At 37.5% G+C, this 18639-nt stretch overlaps 1 protein-coding gene across 2 annotated transcripts in view; it reads right to left on the bottom strand.

Annotated features, from left to right (window-relative positions):
- Positions 1-385: 385 nt before the first annotated feature.
- The window catches only part of LOC140333781 (catechol O-methyltransferase-like), a 36654-nt gene continuing 18400 nt past the window's right edge, over positions 386-18639 (bottom strand). Inside the window, exons 1-5 of one of the 2 annotated variants that reach the window (XM_072415677.1) lie at positions 15971-16086; positions 7440-7719; positions 5569-5762; positions 3978-4109; positions 386-2104 (exon numbers count right to left, since the gene is read on the bottom strand). In XM_072415677.1, the coding sequence (XP_072271778.1) occupies positions 1925-2104; positions 3978-4109; positions 5569-5762; positions 7440-7719 (786 nt within the window). In that variant the 5' untranslated portion in view covers positions 15971-16086 and the 3' untranslated portion in view covers positions 386-1924. Of the gene's footprint in view, positions 2105-3977; positions 4110-5568; positions 5763-7439; positions 7720-15970; positions 16087-18639 lie in introns of those variants that run through there. The other variant, XM_072415678.1, reaches the window with a different exon arrangement.

Here is an 18639-nt window from a genome sequence, read left to right as displayed (position 1 = left end):
GAAGATTGTCGCTGGAAACAAATGCCCTTCCCGGCGGATCTGATTAGGCGACAATCGTTCGCAATCTATTGTGTGTACGGTCGTTTAGTGATCATGGATGGTTCTGCAGTACACTTTCTCCTTTACATGTCCCATCCTGCATCATTCAAACGATCGTATCTAGAGTACATACATTATTGGTGGATTATATTCGAAAATAATCGCGCATAATCGTTGGTCTGTTGTTAGTTGTTCATTTTCTAACAACAAATTTTGCACCTGTGTACCTAGCCTAAGACTGGGGACAGAATTTCAGAGATAGTCATTCTAATAATAGATTGTCCTCGTCATCCCAATATTTATATTCAATTGATAAACATTTAAGAAAAAAAAGATTTGGATCATGTTGTTTTTTTTTTACATGTTTATTTCTGTATAAACACATATAACAGCATGTTACAAAGAACATCATCCACCTCAGTCTCCAGCATCAGAAAAGCTTACACTTTATTGTCCCTACCACAGTCCCTGCAATGACTAATTTTTCTTGTATATGGCTCCAGTATTACTCACCATTACACTGATTTACAGAATTATTTACATGACGTTATGTCACATTTTAATGTTCCCAGTACTGTTACACATTATTGTAATATATCTACATTTATATAGTTATAACTTTTTGTAAGTAATGTAATTTGTAAGTAGTGTAGTTTTGTAAAGTGCTACATGGGGTACATACACCAAGTCACATCTGTCCCTGTACCAGTGGCAGATCTACCCCATAGAGCTAAGAGGTGGAGTTCTGCAATGCATCCCCTTTTCCTTACCTGACAGGCTTTATAGCTTGTGATCGAGAAGAGGAGGAGGAACTCCCCACTACGTCTCTGCTCCATATCTATGGACTGATTCTTAGGGGGTTGATTGAGACAAGTAGAAAGAACACAAGAAGATTGGGACTTATACTTTATAAAGACAAAAATGTTCTAAGACAACAGTGCCACAGTTGCACTTTGTATTAGAAGTTTATTTGCAAAATGAAAATGGTATACACATAACATATAAAAAACCCGTCCATAAAATTATACACCTAAACCCATGTAAACAAAAGTCAGTAACCAATCTAGGGGGTCAATTTATAAAGCAGTGAATCAGACATTCACTGAAACATTACCTGTTGGAGAATCAATTACTGCCTTTGAAACACATGACCTATCAGATTAAAAGTAACAATCTTTTACTCCACATATTCTGGTATTGCCGGGCATTAAGCCCGTTTTGGATGGGAGTCAGGGAGATTGTACAAAGGTTCACAGATTATACTATACCAGACAATCCTTCCTTCTTTTCCATTAAAACATAGCTCCCTGTCATTCAGACTTCACAAGACGTCCGTAAGTCAGACATCTGCTGAATGCAGCTAAACTTTGTATACCACTACTTTTGAGGTCAAATGTTTGCCCCACTATGCAACAGTAGTTTTAAATTTAATATGATATAATGGTTATGGAAGACCTAACTGCAAGTCTCCATGATGGAGGAGGAAAATATGGAACCACGTGGTGTTATTAGAAAGAGTTTCTAGAATCACCAGAAATTGGGCGATATATGTTTTCTGATAGACAAAACCCAATGTGAATACTGTAATTTCTGCTATACATGCTTTTACTGGCAATACGCACCAGATATGGTGTTTGAAAACAATGTTTATTAATGTGCCTTTTAGTGTCAAATATATACCTCAGTCTGACTGATGTCTTTTAAAATGGTTTTCTTTGACATCGTAAGCAGTTTTTGGCCATAACAAGGGAAATTAACCAAACAAGTACATATAGCCGATATTTAGGAGAGACAATAACACTGGAGTCTGCCATAATACTGTTCAAGTATCTTTTGTTTTTAGCTGCTTGAAGGCTTCTTAGATGTATTTACATCATAATCACACCTATCCCCTAAATACAGCCTTCTCCAGGGCATCTCTCTCATCCATATACTCCAAGAAAGAAGGATAGTTTGTGCAGTCATATCGGCCACAAGTACGGACGTATTTCAAAAACTCTGGAGCCCCTGGTGTAATGACATTGTCTGCAAGGACAACAGAGCCCTTTGCAAGCAAACCGCATTTCTGGAAAAAAACAAAAAACAAAGTACATTAGCACAGAAATACTTCCACATACCATCACACACACAGACAGAAGACAGTTGGTTCTCTTTTAAATACATAAAGATAGCCTGCAAGACCTGAATAAACCTAATTGTGTCTAATTATTGGTCCTCTAAAATATCTGTCTCTGCAGAAATCCTTCTAAAAATTAGCAGTGCCTTTTTTTAGTATGTAACAGTGCCTAGACAATTCTGTGTGTATAGTCCCATAACTGTATATCTGCAGAGAGAGACCTAAGATAATGGGCCTGATTTAATAAAGCTCTTCAAGGCTGGAGAGGATTTCTTAAAAGTTTGCTATTTTCAATCCTAGACCAGATCCATTCCAGATTTGCTGGATCACCCAGCTTCACTGATGAAAGTGTATCCTCCCCAGCTTTGGAGAGCTTTCATAAATCAGGCCCATTGTGTTTCTGACTGCTAATCCAAGGAGATTTGAAGTGGGCTTTGGTGATGTCAATACTGTGCTGCCATTACTGTGCTACTTACTCTGTGCTTAAGGCTTTGATAGAAGGAAGGAGAACCCTGCCTCCATCAAGATGACTGCCTTCACATAAGGACACAGTGTGGAATAAGTTATGGTAAGTCAATAGGAAAAAAGATCAGCTACAGGGGGACTACAGGCAATAATGGTGAGAGGCCTCTTTTGGACACAGCTCCTGAATATGATTTCTTTTTAAGCCATGCTCCAGCTTAGAGTTGTATCCATTATATATGGATCTCATTCTTCTAGTAAACCCTGTGAAAAGAGTGGAATCTTGCAAGGAAATAAAAACCAAGCCATTGTATTAATAATTTTAGTATTTTCTAGTGCTGGAATATTACCTAGCACTTACAAAATAAAAAGTCATATCACTATCTGTCCCTCAAAGGGACTCACAATTTAATGTCGCTATCAAAGTCGTCATTAACACAGTCTAAGGTCAATTTTAGGGGCAAGAGTAATAACTGCATATTTTTGGGGTGCGAAGGAAGCCCACACAAACACGAGAAGAACAAACTCAATGCAGATAGCGACTGAGATTTAAACCCAATGCCCTACTGCTGCAAAAGTAAGATTCCAGGTTGTGTGTTCCCTCTCAATTTTGTTTTATTAACAGAAACAAATAGTATCACAGTGTCCCCAAAGACAGTTGTACAATGGGCCTTAAATCTGGTGGTGTAAAAATTGTATTATGTGCCCTGTGTATTTCCAGTTGTACCCCACCTATTTTCCTCCAGTTTAATGGGATCATGCCTAACAGCAACTGTGCATAGGATTAGGATTAGGTTATTATGAAGCATTATATTTTTTTTTACAAATGACACATCCAATAATAAAAGATAATAATGAAACCATGCTTCCAGGTAGAAGGATATATATGATTTACTAAGAAGAACACAAAGCCTGCTAGTGCTGAGAAAGTCTTATGACATGTTAAGGTAAAAATGACTAATTGTAAACAGTGATGGAGTGTAGAATGTTTTCACAATCCCTATGAATTGTAAGCAGTTTTGTCCATGATTATTATTATGGACCACAGCCTTAGAACAAATGTGCAGTTGAGAAGTTCTGGCCTTACTAGCACAGTGCCAATCTTAATTACAACAATTATAGTTTTCATGAATTGCATAAAACCAATTTTAAAAGGCAATAAAGCTGCTGGAGGATGGTAACCCAAACCCTAATTTATATATATTCCCTTCTCAAAGTAAAAAAATGTGGAACTCCAGCGTGCTGTCTGGTAAGCATTTAATTTGGAAATGGCATAAATATAAGTTATATGGTTTTTGTCTGATTATAAATTCTTCTTCTAGCAAAAATTAGTGTATTTAATGAACATGCTACCACTGACCTCCAGAAGTTGGGTATCTGGTAAATATTTATCCTTCCAGTGATCCACAAACACAAAATCCAGTTTGTCTACTTCATATTTCTTCTTCAGCTGGGGGATAATGTCCTGTGTGTTGCCCTCTATCACCTGGACCTGAAAACAAATTATAAACTTAATTAACACATAATAAATAGAAAAAGCTACCTCCTCCTTGATGCTAAATTAAAAACTAAAGTGATTACTGAAAAAAGATCTGGTCTGGGATTTTATGTGCAGGTGATTAGGGCATCCATGCACCCCTGTCACACATCATACATATAGTTTATTAGGTTTTAGATGTAACTTTCAGAATGTTCCTTGTTGGTACTTGTTTACCGCAGCAAACCTTTTCATGTTAACCCTCTCTTTCCCAATCTGACATTTATTGTACAAGTGACTTCTCTGATAAATACAGACTTTTCTCCAATAGTGTATTACAATATGGCCAAGCCCCGCTCACACAGCAATGTGAGTTAGCAAAATATAAATGGAATACACAGAAATGTTTTTTTCTGAACTGGCATTTCAACTTGTATTAGATACACATACGTGAACATTACAGGTAACCAGTACAACATAAGTCATTTGGGCTAATGAGACACACAGTCAGACTGAGCGCTTTAATGGGGCTGGACCTTTTGAAATTACCTACCTTCCATGTAAATGTTTTATGAACTTATGTTGTACTGACTAACTGTAATCTTTACCTATGAGTATTGACTTATACAAGTTGAACTGCCAATTGAAAAAAAAATTCTCTGTCTTCCATTTATGATTTCATTGATACCAACACAAATTTAGATACTGTAAGTCTAAAATACCTAATAATCCAAAAAATTACTGGGGGAGAAAACTCCAGATTGACGGTGTTGCTGTTTATTTTATCTTTTATAGGCAGTTTGTTTACTGGCCATAATGTCACCCACATCTGCAGTCTCTGATGTAGAAATGGGGAGGAAGTATTGGATTGGAGACTGCAACTGCCTGACACAGAGACTAAAGCTACGTACACACGGCATATTTTTATCGCCCGATAATCGGCATTGGCCAAATATCGGGCGAAAATCTGCCGTGTGTACAGTCGGTGTCGTCCATCGTCCGTGGATCCGGCAGGACGGTCGTTCGGACGATGGACAACAACCAATCCTAATGAAAGGGAAGGGGGAGAGCGCGCAGCAGGGTGCCGCTCCGTCGCTCTCCCCCTCCCCTCTCCATAGAGCATGAACGGTGCTGTATGTATAGCACCGTTCATGCATCGTGCAGCCCCTTGTCGTTGGAAAGGATCGTGAAAGATCCTTTCCAACGACAAAAATTGCAAGTGTGTACGCAGCTTAAGATAAAGTCAGTTATCAGCAGAATCCAAAGTTTGTAAATAAATCCAGTACATAAAAAGCTGCCTAGCTCTGGAACTACTGTTTTTGTAACTCTTTATAATGCATTTGTAAATCCACGACCTCAAGCGCAGAAGTCTCTCAACAGAATTTCTGAGAGATATAAAAAAAACTCTCCAGAATATATGAAATGCTGAAATAGGGTTTTATCAGCTACAGAATCAAATAGTTGTAAAACGTACCTTATCTTTAAGTCCAGCAAATTCAATTATTTGTTTGGCTACAGCAGCAAATGCAGGGTTAAACTCCACAGTAAGGAAACGAGCTCCAGGCTTTAAGAGTCGTGCAATTCGTACTGTTGAGTATCCACAGTATGTGCCCAGTTCCAGTACTGTATTTGGGTTGGACTCTTTCAATACATTGTCCAAGATCAGCCCTGTAATACACAAAACATAACAGATAAGTTTATGTTAAGTTATGTTATGTCAAGGCAAGACTTATTAAGGAGAAAAAACAATGGCAACACAAAACAAAGTTTGGCTTCAATTTAATGATTCACGAGCCATCAGCAAACCTAGCACTCATTTTCTTCCCATGAAAATATATCCTAATGATCACGTACGCAATTCCTGATACAGATAAAATATAAGAAAAAGATGAGTCTGAAAACTGCTAACAGAAAAGGAAGCCCTGTTGTGTGTTATGCATGATCCATGCAGCTTAACAATGGCATGTACCACTCCCAGGCTTTACTGCATGCCTGTGAAGAGCAAGTAGAAGGAGACAAATTAGAACTGGTCTATTATAGCCCATTGGAAGGCCTTTTCTAAAGGAAGAATATGTCAGTCTATTTCCTTACAAGAGCTGGCACATCAGTTCTGTGAGAGCCTCAGGGTTTTAGAGACAGATGTGAGACAAAAATTCTAACAGCCAATTCCAAATCAGCTTTCTTCAATGGGTTTAGGTATGCCAGAGTTATCTACTTGGGTTGCATTTCCCCCCCTACCTGACTACTCAGAAATGTTTGGCTTGTTGTTGTGAATGTGCTTGTTGTTGTGAATGTGCTTAAAGCGATCTCGACTAGTAGGCCCTATTCGCGGGAACAATACTCACATTACTGTTGGCTCCCAGGCTGGTCCAAGTAGCATATTCTGGAGATCTTGACTGTATACTAGACAGTCTGTTGCCCCTCAAAAAGCACATAAAATATGGTGGTGGTTGCTGTGCTAACAAGACTTTTCCAACTCTAAAGAGGCCTATACACTAATATTCGCTATCATTTCTGGCTATTCTTCAGACACTGTGACCGAAAAAGGCATACACATTGTGAATGACCCCTTTTTGTCTGTCCTTGTTTAGCTCACATGATTCCCTGAAAGATTAGGAGTGGCTGAAATTCTAAGCCATCATATTTTGGGCATGCCAGGTCTCTGGTTTTGTTTGAATAGTAAAAATAGATTCACATATAAGTTGGTGTTTTTTGTATCTATGTGCTTTTTCTTTTATTCTCCTAATGTATCTCTCATTGTGTTATTCAACCAGTTCTTTTTTTAATTTTTTTTTTTTTAAATACCACACTACTTTGTTCCAGTTATTTTGTATGCCTGACCACTGCATAAGCAGTTTGCTAGGAGGTTGGGAAAATGTACAAATTCTGTCCAGGCAATACAATGAATAAACCTCCAGGTACCTGCACATTAGGTCCATTTTCGAGACAGAACTTTGGTACAAATATCATGCATCTTACTTCACTCTATTAGCATGTGTGCTGATCACAATAAATGGGCAAGTAGTGAGAACATTTGTTGATTTTTAAACTTGTGGACAATAGTAAATTGACATGAATAATATTCTGTTAAGTACCTTGGTCATACCCTCTATATGGGAGCATTCTTAGATGGTCATTTGTACACCTGAGATTTATTTTATTTCCTGCTAAGCTACAGTCTCATAAGCCAATTTCCTTAATGTAACCTAAAAACGAGATAAAAAATAGTGGTTCACAGATCTCTTGTTCTTTGTAAGATTTAAATATTTCACAGCATAGAAAACTACAATATCTTTAGGACATGTTATGTTAGATGTCAGATTAAAAGAAAATTAAAAGAATTACCTTTTTGGTCTCCCACATTCATGGCCCATTCCCTCTGGCTGCAGTACTTGTCAATATTATCAATCACACTCTTAGGGTCTCCTCGAATCGCATTCTGCAACACAAACTGCAAGACCCGCTGCTCCTTTGTCTCACTCATGAATAAATCCTTGAAGCTAATAGTAACTTCGTTGTAATAAATCCTTGCAACTGCACGCCGCTGACCGTGTAAAACAATGTACAAAATAAAGATGAACAGAGCACCTGCTGCTAGAAGCAAAACTGTGCCCAGGTCCAGCATCTGCAAAAGAACAAATAACAGTATTATTTCTTATTACAATGATATAGCAGTTCAGCATCGGAGGCATGTTCATAGCAGGTGCCTACAGTCTGTATATATATTGTACCACAATAACTATGCTCTGCCTTACTTTACTGTATTATGTTACATTTAGGCCTAATACTACAAAAAGTTGCAAACAAGTTACATTACAATAGTAACATTCTCACAAAAACATTGATCACCTTTAGCACATTTATAGCTGCTGCTACGGCTTAGTCTACACGGACGTTTTCCCCAGTGTTTAACTTGAGGCTTTTAAAGTCCATGTTTGAAGTCCCCATGCATTCCATGGGCTATACCAGGACGTTTCCTTTAGGCACGTTTATAAGCTTTTTTTTTTTTTTTTTGCAAGCAACGTTTAAAAAATTAAAACGCTGGGTTAAAGCTTGAAAAAGCCCAAAAACGCAAAAAAAAACACATTGACGCTAAAAAAAATCCATAAAAACACATATAAAGCAATAGGAATGTTTACATGCGTTTTTAAAAACGTCCATGTAGACCCGGCCTGAAACTTTATAAATTAGAAATAATTCTGTTTCCATGGGAAAGAAAGCACCTGGTTTTAACTGAAAAATATTATAAAAATGCAAACAAGTCTGATATATTTTTGTTTATACAAGGAAATATTACCATAACAATACAGTAATAATAAAACTGAAACGTTTAGAAGCGGTTTACATTTAAAGTTTAATTTCTTGCTGTCCAGAGCCACACATAAAATTAAATATCAACATCTCTGTTGCCAAGTTACAGCTCCTGGTACAGTCGTATCTGTTGCCATAGCATCTGCTGCAGAGTAGATAAGCTGAGGAATGCATATGCATTCCATATATAGTGTCCATTATAGGTTTTTTAAACATAGTTATTGATTTAGTATTGTTTTTGTATGTTTTTTTCTTCATTGTGGACTTGAAACTGTCTTGTCAGTCTGATAGTGGTAGTGATATTTTGTTTCTTCTAAAGCATTTTTTTGACCTAATATGTAATGTTTAGGCTGCTCCTGGCACATTTTAAGTATATTAAGGTACTAGTTTCAGGTAAACACTTTATAACTTCTTTCAGAAGTGCTCCAGAATAACTATAAATCCAGTTTAAAAATCTTTTTCTTTTAGGGTACTAGAGCCCTCCTCTGCCTTACAGTGTAATAAAAACATTATTAGAGGCAATACTTTCCACGGTGGTCCACTTTGCAGGGAACGGCAAGACCCCAGGAAATGTGTGCAGTTATATTTCTGTTCGTATTCAGGTGCCCTGGCATTCTTTGGCTCTCATAGGTGTCTAGATTTAGTAGAGAAAACAGGTAACAGCATTAGGGACTCTACCATCTCCAGTAGATTTTACTGGCAGATAATCCCTTGAACAGTCCCTATGATGAAAAGGTCTGCATTTTATTTCAACTGTAGCTTTTGCTTCTTAAATTTTGCTACTGAATTTATCTACAAGTGCCCAAAAATGTCTAGACAAAAAAATAATAAAATAAAATACAAAATCTTAAAAATTACAAAGGTTGTGCTTTGGTGCTGCTCCTCTTAGTCCTCTATATTGATATCCTGTAAAATTGGATATCCTGCTTGGATTGCCTCTGAGGTTGTCATGCATTCCAGGCAATGTCTCTTCCTGCCATGCAGAATTCTTCATTTAGAGGATATGAAAAAAACTTGGGTCAAAAACTTGCGTAGATCATGTTAGCTGAGGTAGTTAAATGAAGCAAACTCTTTCCTAAAATTACATTTGATTTGTGTAGTGTTGGAGCTGATAGAATTAACATTCTTTCAAAAAAACAAAATCCAACTAACTGATTTAAAGCAACCTGAAAGTCCTGCACAAAAATGCCACTAAGTGCAAACAATGTGGAATTATCTCTTATGGCGCCCTGAGGATATTCACTGCCCAAACCAGTCAACCTTAGGGCTGATAAGAATCCTAATTCTATAAACTTAGTACAATTATGCTTTAAACAGCAAAGAAGCTTGTCACTTCCCGCACAAGACTTTATTATTGAAGGACCAAGAATGTGATTTGCTCTGAGCTTGTGAATGGTGTGGGTCAAGAAACAATGGCTCGTATGGTTTTCCTGTCCTACCTCTTTACCTACCTATGGCGCCTTACCTTTGTTCCCGACAAAAAAAGATGATTATATATATCCATATGTGTGAATAAATTATTTCCATTAGTCCTTCAATAAAACCAAGGAAGCCTTTACAACACATTATACATGTGGAAGAAGTTTGATGTACAAATATCTTTTGTAGACTAGATTTAAAAAAATGCAATTCTTTGTGGCTAAATCTCCTTTGTTTATATCTATTTCCTAATAAAATTTTATATTAGCTACCTTGGGCTCTATTTATAATTCAGGGAATCTGACATTCCCTCAAACATTCCCTGGTGGGAATCTTTTAAGTCTATGTGTTTGAATGGCTGGAATTTATTCCAACCAGAGAATGTTTGAGGGAATGTCAGATTCCCTGCTCTATATATAAAGCCATTTAGCTTACTTGCTGAACATTAATACATTTAGACAGACCTGAAATCAAATTTCAGGATGACTACTAGATTATGTGAACAAAATCTAATGGAGTCTACACTAAAGAAATGTTCAAGCGTTACCTAGTTATGCCTGAATGTTGACTGCAGCCCAGTAAGTAAATGTACACGCAGGGGCCAATTTTTAAAGCTTTAGCAAAGTTGTGTTATTTCTGTATGGAGGAGGCTATGCTAAGTCTGTAAAGGAAGCCTAAAAGGTATGGTTATAAAGAATCTGAGGCCACTGTACATATTCCACAAAAATCCCACAATCATTGTATTCATAAAATAGGCTTTATTTATGGAATGAGAAAGAAAAGTGATTTTGTTTCATTCTCCATCTTGTATACACACTTCCATTTTGTGACAGAAGGCTCACTGAGTAAAATGACAATAATCTGACTGCACTGAGAAAGGCCAACATCTGGCGGGATTCTTTGTAAGTGGGAATTGAAACTCCAGTTTCTACTGACTGATACAAAGATTTCACAATAAAGTTTGTAATATCAAAGTCCTGGTATTTTAGGGCCTGGAGATGAAAGGAGATTGCAGTGTAAAATTATCATTTACCTCTATACTCTTTGAAACCTAAAAAAATGTAGTCTGTGTGATTGTCTGAATTATATAATTTACTACATTATCTGTATAAATACCACAATTTTTAATAGTAAACACAAAGTAAATATGTTCTGTCATCTTGTGATTGTAAAATTAATTTGTACCTAACATATCAAAGTCCAGGATTTAATCTAAAGAGCAAGGACTCTTCCTTAGCACAAATTGGCTTTGTTCTTTTGCTGTGTTACCAATATTAGGATCCAAATGATGTGATTTTTTCTATCTTTCTATTATGCTAGAGCACTCTCTGCAGTAAATATACCATAACATATAAGTTTGGAACCCTGAAATGGATTAGCAAAGTTGCCCTAGAAATTGAATATTTGTCAATGCAAAACTGCAGCTGTTGCAGACACACAGGCCTGATATTAGCACATGAAAAGATGTGTACACATTGTTTTCAGCTACACTGCTTTTATACAATAATAAGTAATAATATTATTAACAATAATAATATTAAGTAACAAAAATCCTGCTTGTGCATAGTAGCATGTGTTCCCATTTTATAAAGGTGTAAAAACAGCCATGTTCAAGCTTTTTGAGGTTACATTAAGGTTGGCAAACCATTCTAAAATATTTATTTGCGATTACTAAATTACTTGCACTACTTGTGCATAAATAAGTGTAAACTTGCCATATATGTTAAATTATTAAAGGATAAACGGGTGGCCATACATAGTTTCAACAAACAGTAAATGAACTGTACTGACATTTGTTACTGAAGACATGATAGAGGACCCCTAGGGAAAACATTTTTTATTCTTTAGATAAATTGTACAAGTCTGATTTAGCCACTAAGTCACGTTTTTACTGCTGTCTGTGCAAGCGATTGGTATTTCAATAATGACCACTTTACATACAAAAAAAAAGTAAGGGGAAATCCAAAAAACTGACACCAAAACAAGAGGAAATCATTCAAAGGAGACAACGATACAAGAGTCTGATTCCCCATACTTTGTAGGATTACCTGTAACTGTGTAACACCAGGGGGTAGTGAGCTGCCATTTTGGTAACTCCAAACATAACTCCACAGTGTCTGCAGCTAGAGGGGTCAGTGAGGGTTTGTAATAAGGCCTACTAGTTTGAATCCATCTCCAAACATCTCTATCTCTGGTCAAAAAATTAACCCATCACCTATTTCCTTATTTTATGAAGTAAGAAATACTCACCTGAAACTGCCATCTACATCATTTTGGGAGTGCTGTTTCCAGGTCTGGCGGATCACTAATCCAGCACTGCAGATGCTAGATGAGACCCAACAGCTACCCCCCCCAAAAGCTCCCTACTGCAAACTCCAAACTTGGGTCCTGAGAGTCTGGCAACACAGTGGGCAGTGGCATAGACTCAAAAAGGAGGATACTGACTCTTGCAGTTCAACCATTGCAGAACTGTTGTCCAACCATTGCCTTTATTCTGGAGTGGGGTCTAGGTAGACCTGTAGCTAAAAGTATGGTTGTAGGCTTCATTCAGATCGCCAGTATGATTAGGTAGGTTTACAACAAATTATATGATTGCCAATCATCACCTCACGGTTGGCTCAGTGGCAGACATGTCACAGTTGGCTCAATGGCCTTTGCAGCACTGGCATTCACAAATGACTCAGCTAGGACACTATCTTCACGGACTTTGTATGTTTTCCCAATGTTTCCTTTGGGCAATTTCCTCCCACATCCCAAAAACATGTACCGTATTTTTCGGACTATAAGACGCACTTTTTCTTCCCCAAAACTGGGGGGGAAAAGTGGGTGCGTCTTATACACCGAATACATATTAAATATACCGGTAATTAAAAAAAATCATACTCACCCGATCCCGCGATGCTGTGGGCTTCTTGGGGATACATTGACACAGAGTGATTTTTTAGTATTTTGTTCAGAATCTTTTTTTTCTAGGTTTTTCTCCTTTAAAATTGGGTGCGTCTTATAGGCCGGAGCGTCTTATAGTCCGAAAAATACGGTATTTTACAACCAAATTTGACTGTAACAATGCACAATTTACTTTTTCAATTTTTTTTGTAAAGACATTACATAGTGAGCCCTTTGAGGGACAGTTAGTGACATGACATGACTATGGACTCAATGTAAAGTGCTGCGTAATATGTCAACACTATATACATAAAAGTGTTTTCTTACATCTTGCCCGCACGATTACCAGTGAGCATACTATTTAAAGAAACTGGGTTAAGGGTGCAGGAAATGTCTGGAAAGTGGTGCAAAGATAAGCACTACCAATGCTAAAGGTAAGACACACTGTTCTAGAGTAAGGTTCACCATAACTTCCACTTTAAATAGATATGGCTGCAGGGTTTCATTATCATTAGGTGTAAAGCAGACTCTATTAAAAACTTGTAATTACAGATTTATTCAGAGGTCACTTTATTGGTTACACTTTCTTGTTAATACTGATAAAAGAAACATTGTTATTGTCAGTTTAAGACAAAGCCTGTAAAAAATCCTAAACAGCTAACCTATGCAATATAAAGAATGGTGCAATGAACAGTTCTGGAAACACCTTGCCAATGATGGAGGTCAGAGTAGCCACACTAGGTCAGTGTGACATGAAGTCTATATTTGCATTTGTACTGTAATTCCTCATAAATTGTTTTATAATTGCTTATAAAAAAAACTCCTTATCATTGGTGTATGAAGGAGAACCGCTGAATACAAAAAACATCAATCCAAGAAAAAGCATGAGCTAAATTACAGAACGCCACATCTGTCAGAGCACAAGTAAATGTAGGTAAATTTACAGTGGGTGCAAGTTTTTAAAAACTACTGACAGAAGACTGGAAAAACATTGTCTAATCTGAAGAATCTCAATTTCCACTGTGACATGCAGATCAAGAATCTGATATAGCCTAAAAATTCCGCAGAATCTGCTTGGTGCTTTTAAATCAGCATGGATCTAAATGCCTTGGTACTAAGAAAATGTGAAGGCTGCCATTGCTGTATTATTCATTTGAAAATGCCAGTTGTTTGGCAGTCATGATGATTCAATGGTTATAACACGAAATAAGTCACTGAACCAGATCAGGCATGGAGAGTTGAAGCTGTGACTTCACTTTCTTTGTATTATCTATCAGTTGGTAATTCACGGAGTACTGAGAAGCAGAGACAGCCAGGCGATTGGAATGTTCAGAGAGATGGAATTGGCAGCTCTATACAGAAGGACAGGTTCTTTTAAAAAAAGACGTAAACCCTAATTGAAAAACTTCCTCTTAGCTAGAGTACCATGCAACTGCCATTTTAAATACTTGTTTTCACATTTTTAAATCCCGTTGCATCTTGGATTTCCTGTCGTAGTAGTGATATTGACACTTATCTGTATTACAAATCTGTGTGACAGGGTGATACCACAACTGGAAGACAGAGAAAGAGCAATGTCACCTTATAGAAGTACCTGAACATGGTCCTCCATAAGGGTATATTCAGATCTTCTTTTAGGAACCATGGCAGTTAAAGTGGAACCAAAGTCATTGGTGGTAGGTGAGCTATGGCATAATCAGCAAGTATGCAAAGCATTCTGGCACATACTTACCTTGTGCTGTCACTCTGCGGTGATGACAGGTCCAGGACTTGACATCGCTGCAGGGATGGGCGCCGCCATCTTTATTACCGGCTCCACGGCAGACTTCCATTGAAATGGGTGATCCCCCTCACTAATTGGATGATGTAACTCCTGCACATGTGATGAGACGACACAAAGAGCCGAGCATTTAGAGCAAGAACAAAAAAGCCCCCAGGAGCCAGGGATTTAGGTATTTGACAAAAAGACATTGCACCTGGTGGATTTTTGTTTGCTTAGTTTAGGTCGGCTTAAAGTGCTCTGGGATACCTACACTGCACAGCTAGGGGTCCAGGATTGTTTTCAAGAAAAAAAAAAAATGCTTACATTTGCAAATGTCTGTGCAGGCGTTTAAAGGTATTTGTTCAAGCCTGAAAAAGCTGTGTTTGTGCCATTCAGTAAGGATTTAGGATTACCCCTTGGCTTTAAAAACGTGTGTGCAGCCGAATGCAAGTCTATGGAGGCATTTTCATGGCAAAACTGAACCTAGAAGCTGCACCGAGCTTCTTAACAACCACTTCTAAACACATAAAGGCAAAATAAATAAGGATTCATTTATTTCATTTAAACTATTTTTACAAGGCAATTTCATATATTTGCAGGCTTTAAAAACACTGAAGCCTGAAAAAACAAAAGTCTGAACACAGAAACTGCAAACTTATACATAATAATATATATATAATATTATTACTACTATGTTAAATATTTAGATATTAGTAACTGGGTTTACATCTAAAGAATGTGAAGTTCATGCATTTCAACACCTGCCTGGGTGACCCAGGGTAGGTACAATAAGATAGACAGTTCCTGTACACATGTGAAAGAGACTCAACTGGAGCCAGGACAAAATTACATTTTCTCTAAAACAAGCTATATTATTGTAATCAGTCCTGGAATAAAAGACATCTATTGCTGATCTCCCTGACAAGTCTGCACATTTCAATGAAATCAGTATAAAGAATGTATGTAAAGTAATAATTCTGCACATAAAATCTATTTCACATTCTACAGTACATACATGTCAGCCTAGGAGAATGAGCCCTATATATAATATACTGGACATCCCTTTATAGAATGACATTTTCCTACAACAGAAAAGAATGATTTACAGTCAGGGTGTACATGTAAATATCCTACTATGATATAACATAATCAGGACATGTATGTAAGGAACATATCCCTGAAATCAGGCTGACAATCACTATACAAAACAAATCCGGATTTCCATGTATGAGTGAAGGTTGCAGGGATATGTACACACATTCAATTCTCTTGCAGTATTCAGGATAATAAAATTCCTAGATCTCCATATATCCAACACCCCCCTCCTATGGAGAGAATTGCAACTTCTCCATCCTTTACATCCTATGCACAGTTCTCCTTCCTATACATTCAGCCTCATACATTCCAATGCTACTAATAATGGAGACACAGAGCAATGAGGAATGATACAATGCAGTCAGTGAGTGAATGATGAGCACACAATAAAACATGCCTATACCTTGCCTATGTGCCACGAGAGGCTCCGCTGCCCTGCGCTGCTCTCAGCTATGAGAACTTTGTACACAGTACGAACGGCTGCCCCAATCACATTTCATCAGATCAGTGGGAGCTCTGTCATTGGAGGAAGCGGCCCCGGGCCCCAAGCCCCGCCCACCAGCATATGTCTGCTTGTTCTGCACTCTATCAGTGCACGGTGAACTCACTGACCGGTCACGTGCTTCTTATAGGTTACTGGCGGGAAATGCTGATGTAAGGTGACAGTGTGTACAGTGCACAATTCTCCATCCATTCCATGGGCTTCCACTAAGGTTTTATGGGCTTATTAATAAATAAACATAGCAGCAGCTTAGGTGATAATAACTCAAAACACTGGCCAATAAAATGAAATTATTTTCTATAGAATTTTCTATATATATAGAATTCTAATACTGGTTATAATGTTTCTTCTGGAGTTAAAGAAAACACACTGGAGTTAAAGATTCACACAAACATTCATAAATATTCTCTGTATTTAAAAGGAGCAAACACATTGCCCACCAGAAATGGCTTCATTTATACACACTGATCTTTTTAACTATTTGATACTTTTATTATATTGGGAGAACAGAAAAATGGTACAGTGTATAAATAATAGCATCAGATGCCACTTCATAATTCACCTCTTAAAAAAGTGGAGGAGTATTTGCTTCCATGGACATTCGTAGTGTTAGTGTAAATACTAGAACAAGTAGAGTACTGCTGAGCCTATTCATTCCCTATGGACAGCCATGACACTACATGCTGCGTCTGAACCACAGCGGAACCTCCCTCACCCTAAAGCTGCATACACACATCAAATTATTCTCGCCTGAGATTAACACTCATTCTAGTTTTGGTAAAAAATCTGACATGTATCTAGCGCACCCCCGATGTCATGCTTTGATTCGCCCTGGCGGGTCAATGATTGGTTGGGAAGGAGCACTGTGCATGGAGGAGAGTACAGCAGTTTGCCACACGCTCCCTCCTCCCCTCTCCATAGAACAGCTGGGTGTACAATGCTTGTTCATTCATCTGTCTCTGGAAACAATCACAAAAGATCATTTCCAGGGACTATCACCCCACACAGTGCAATGGTGCCTGTTCTACAAGCTCTGTAATAGGTTATAGCAGGTGTCATCAACTCCAGAGTCCAAATCAGGTATTTATGATGCTTTGTAAACCATCTCTTCCTTTATAATGTTATTTATCACAGAAGTATGGAAAAGGTGTGTGGATCCAGGGCTGCGAGGACTGAAGTGGAAGACCCAGACTACCTTCATGAGTAAGAATGTCCAGCAGCAAAGTGTGGTTTTAATGGATTTACCTTTATTGTGGTGCAGAAAGAACTTGGCACCACATCATTATGTGCAGTTAAGTCATTAATTCAATTCATTTTTCTGAATGTTCATTTGCTCCTAATTTTTGCCTATTAAAAACCCATTTTTTCAAACTTGCCCACCCATCTTCTTCTGTCTTTTGAAACCCTCACTACTTCCCACCACTACATATCCCCCTCCTATTGTGTGTAAATTCCCCCATCTACTAGATTGCAAGCTCTTCGGGGCAGGGTCCTCTCCTCCTGTATCACTGTCTGTATTCTTCTGTCATTTGAAACCCCTATTTAATGTACAGCACTGTATAATATGTTGGCGCTATATAAATCCTGTTTAATAATAATATTATTAATTTACACCGTTTTTGTATACCAAGCCTAGTATGAAAGTATCTAACATCAGAGCTGCCTATTTTGCACATATGAGCTATTCCAAATCACCTTTTTATTTTTTTCCAAAAGATGGACAACACATTTATAACTTCAAGACATTTGTTATACATGAGGCAACAATAGAAGTATTATGATGATGAAATCCTAGAATACCAGAACTGGAAGTTCTTTTTGAAAATGTTCTATTACTTATTACAATTATTATTGCAATGGGTATAATTATATAGATCATGGGCAGAACATGCAAGCTTCACATAAGCATTTCAACACCGAACTTGGCTTTGTTTCAGGCATCTTAGATGTATGAAAAGCTAGAGGATGAACAGAATTCTAATGCAGTCAGAATGATAAAGGCAAGCATGACCATTAGTGAGCATAATACCAGCATTGTGCATGGCCACAGCTGAAACAACTGCTCCAGCATGAAATGTGAAACCATCAGCAGTAACCAGGCCATGGGGGAGGTGGGCCAATTAGAATGCAGAAAGTGTTCAGTGGGTGCTTACATCATTGTTTATAGTACCCTAGACAAGAAATAATAAAAAGCAAACTGGATTCCTAGATGGGGGCACTCCTTCATTTCCTCAGAAAACCTTGTTCTTATTGCACTTATACAGCCTACATAAGAACTTCTTTACAAAGGCGGTACAATATATTATATTATAAATGCATTTTCTTTTTTTGTTTGCTTATTTATTGGTTGCTTATAAGATACAAAAGAGTGCACATTGTTTGTGTTGGCCAGTAATGAATTTAGATGCACAATCTTCACTAACGTTAAGGGATATCTACTTTGTTTTTGATAACTGTATACCTGGTTTAAATGGTGTAATTTACCCTCAATAAATAAGCAATAAATATAAAAAAATACATTTAATAACCCTTTGCTATCCTACTATTTTATGTTCTATATTTTAAAATAG

The sequence above is a fragment of the Pyxicephalus adspersus genome, chromosome 6 (genome assembly GCF_032062135.1).
Source record: "Pyxicephalus adspersus chromosome 6, UCB_Pads_2.0, whole genome shotgun sequence".
Classification (NCBI taxonomy): Eukaryota; Metazoa; Chordata; class Amphibia; order Anura; family Pyxicephalidae; genus Pyxicephalus; species Pyxicephalus adspersus.
This window is presented reverse-complemented; position numbering and strand designations above follow the sequence as displayed.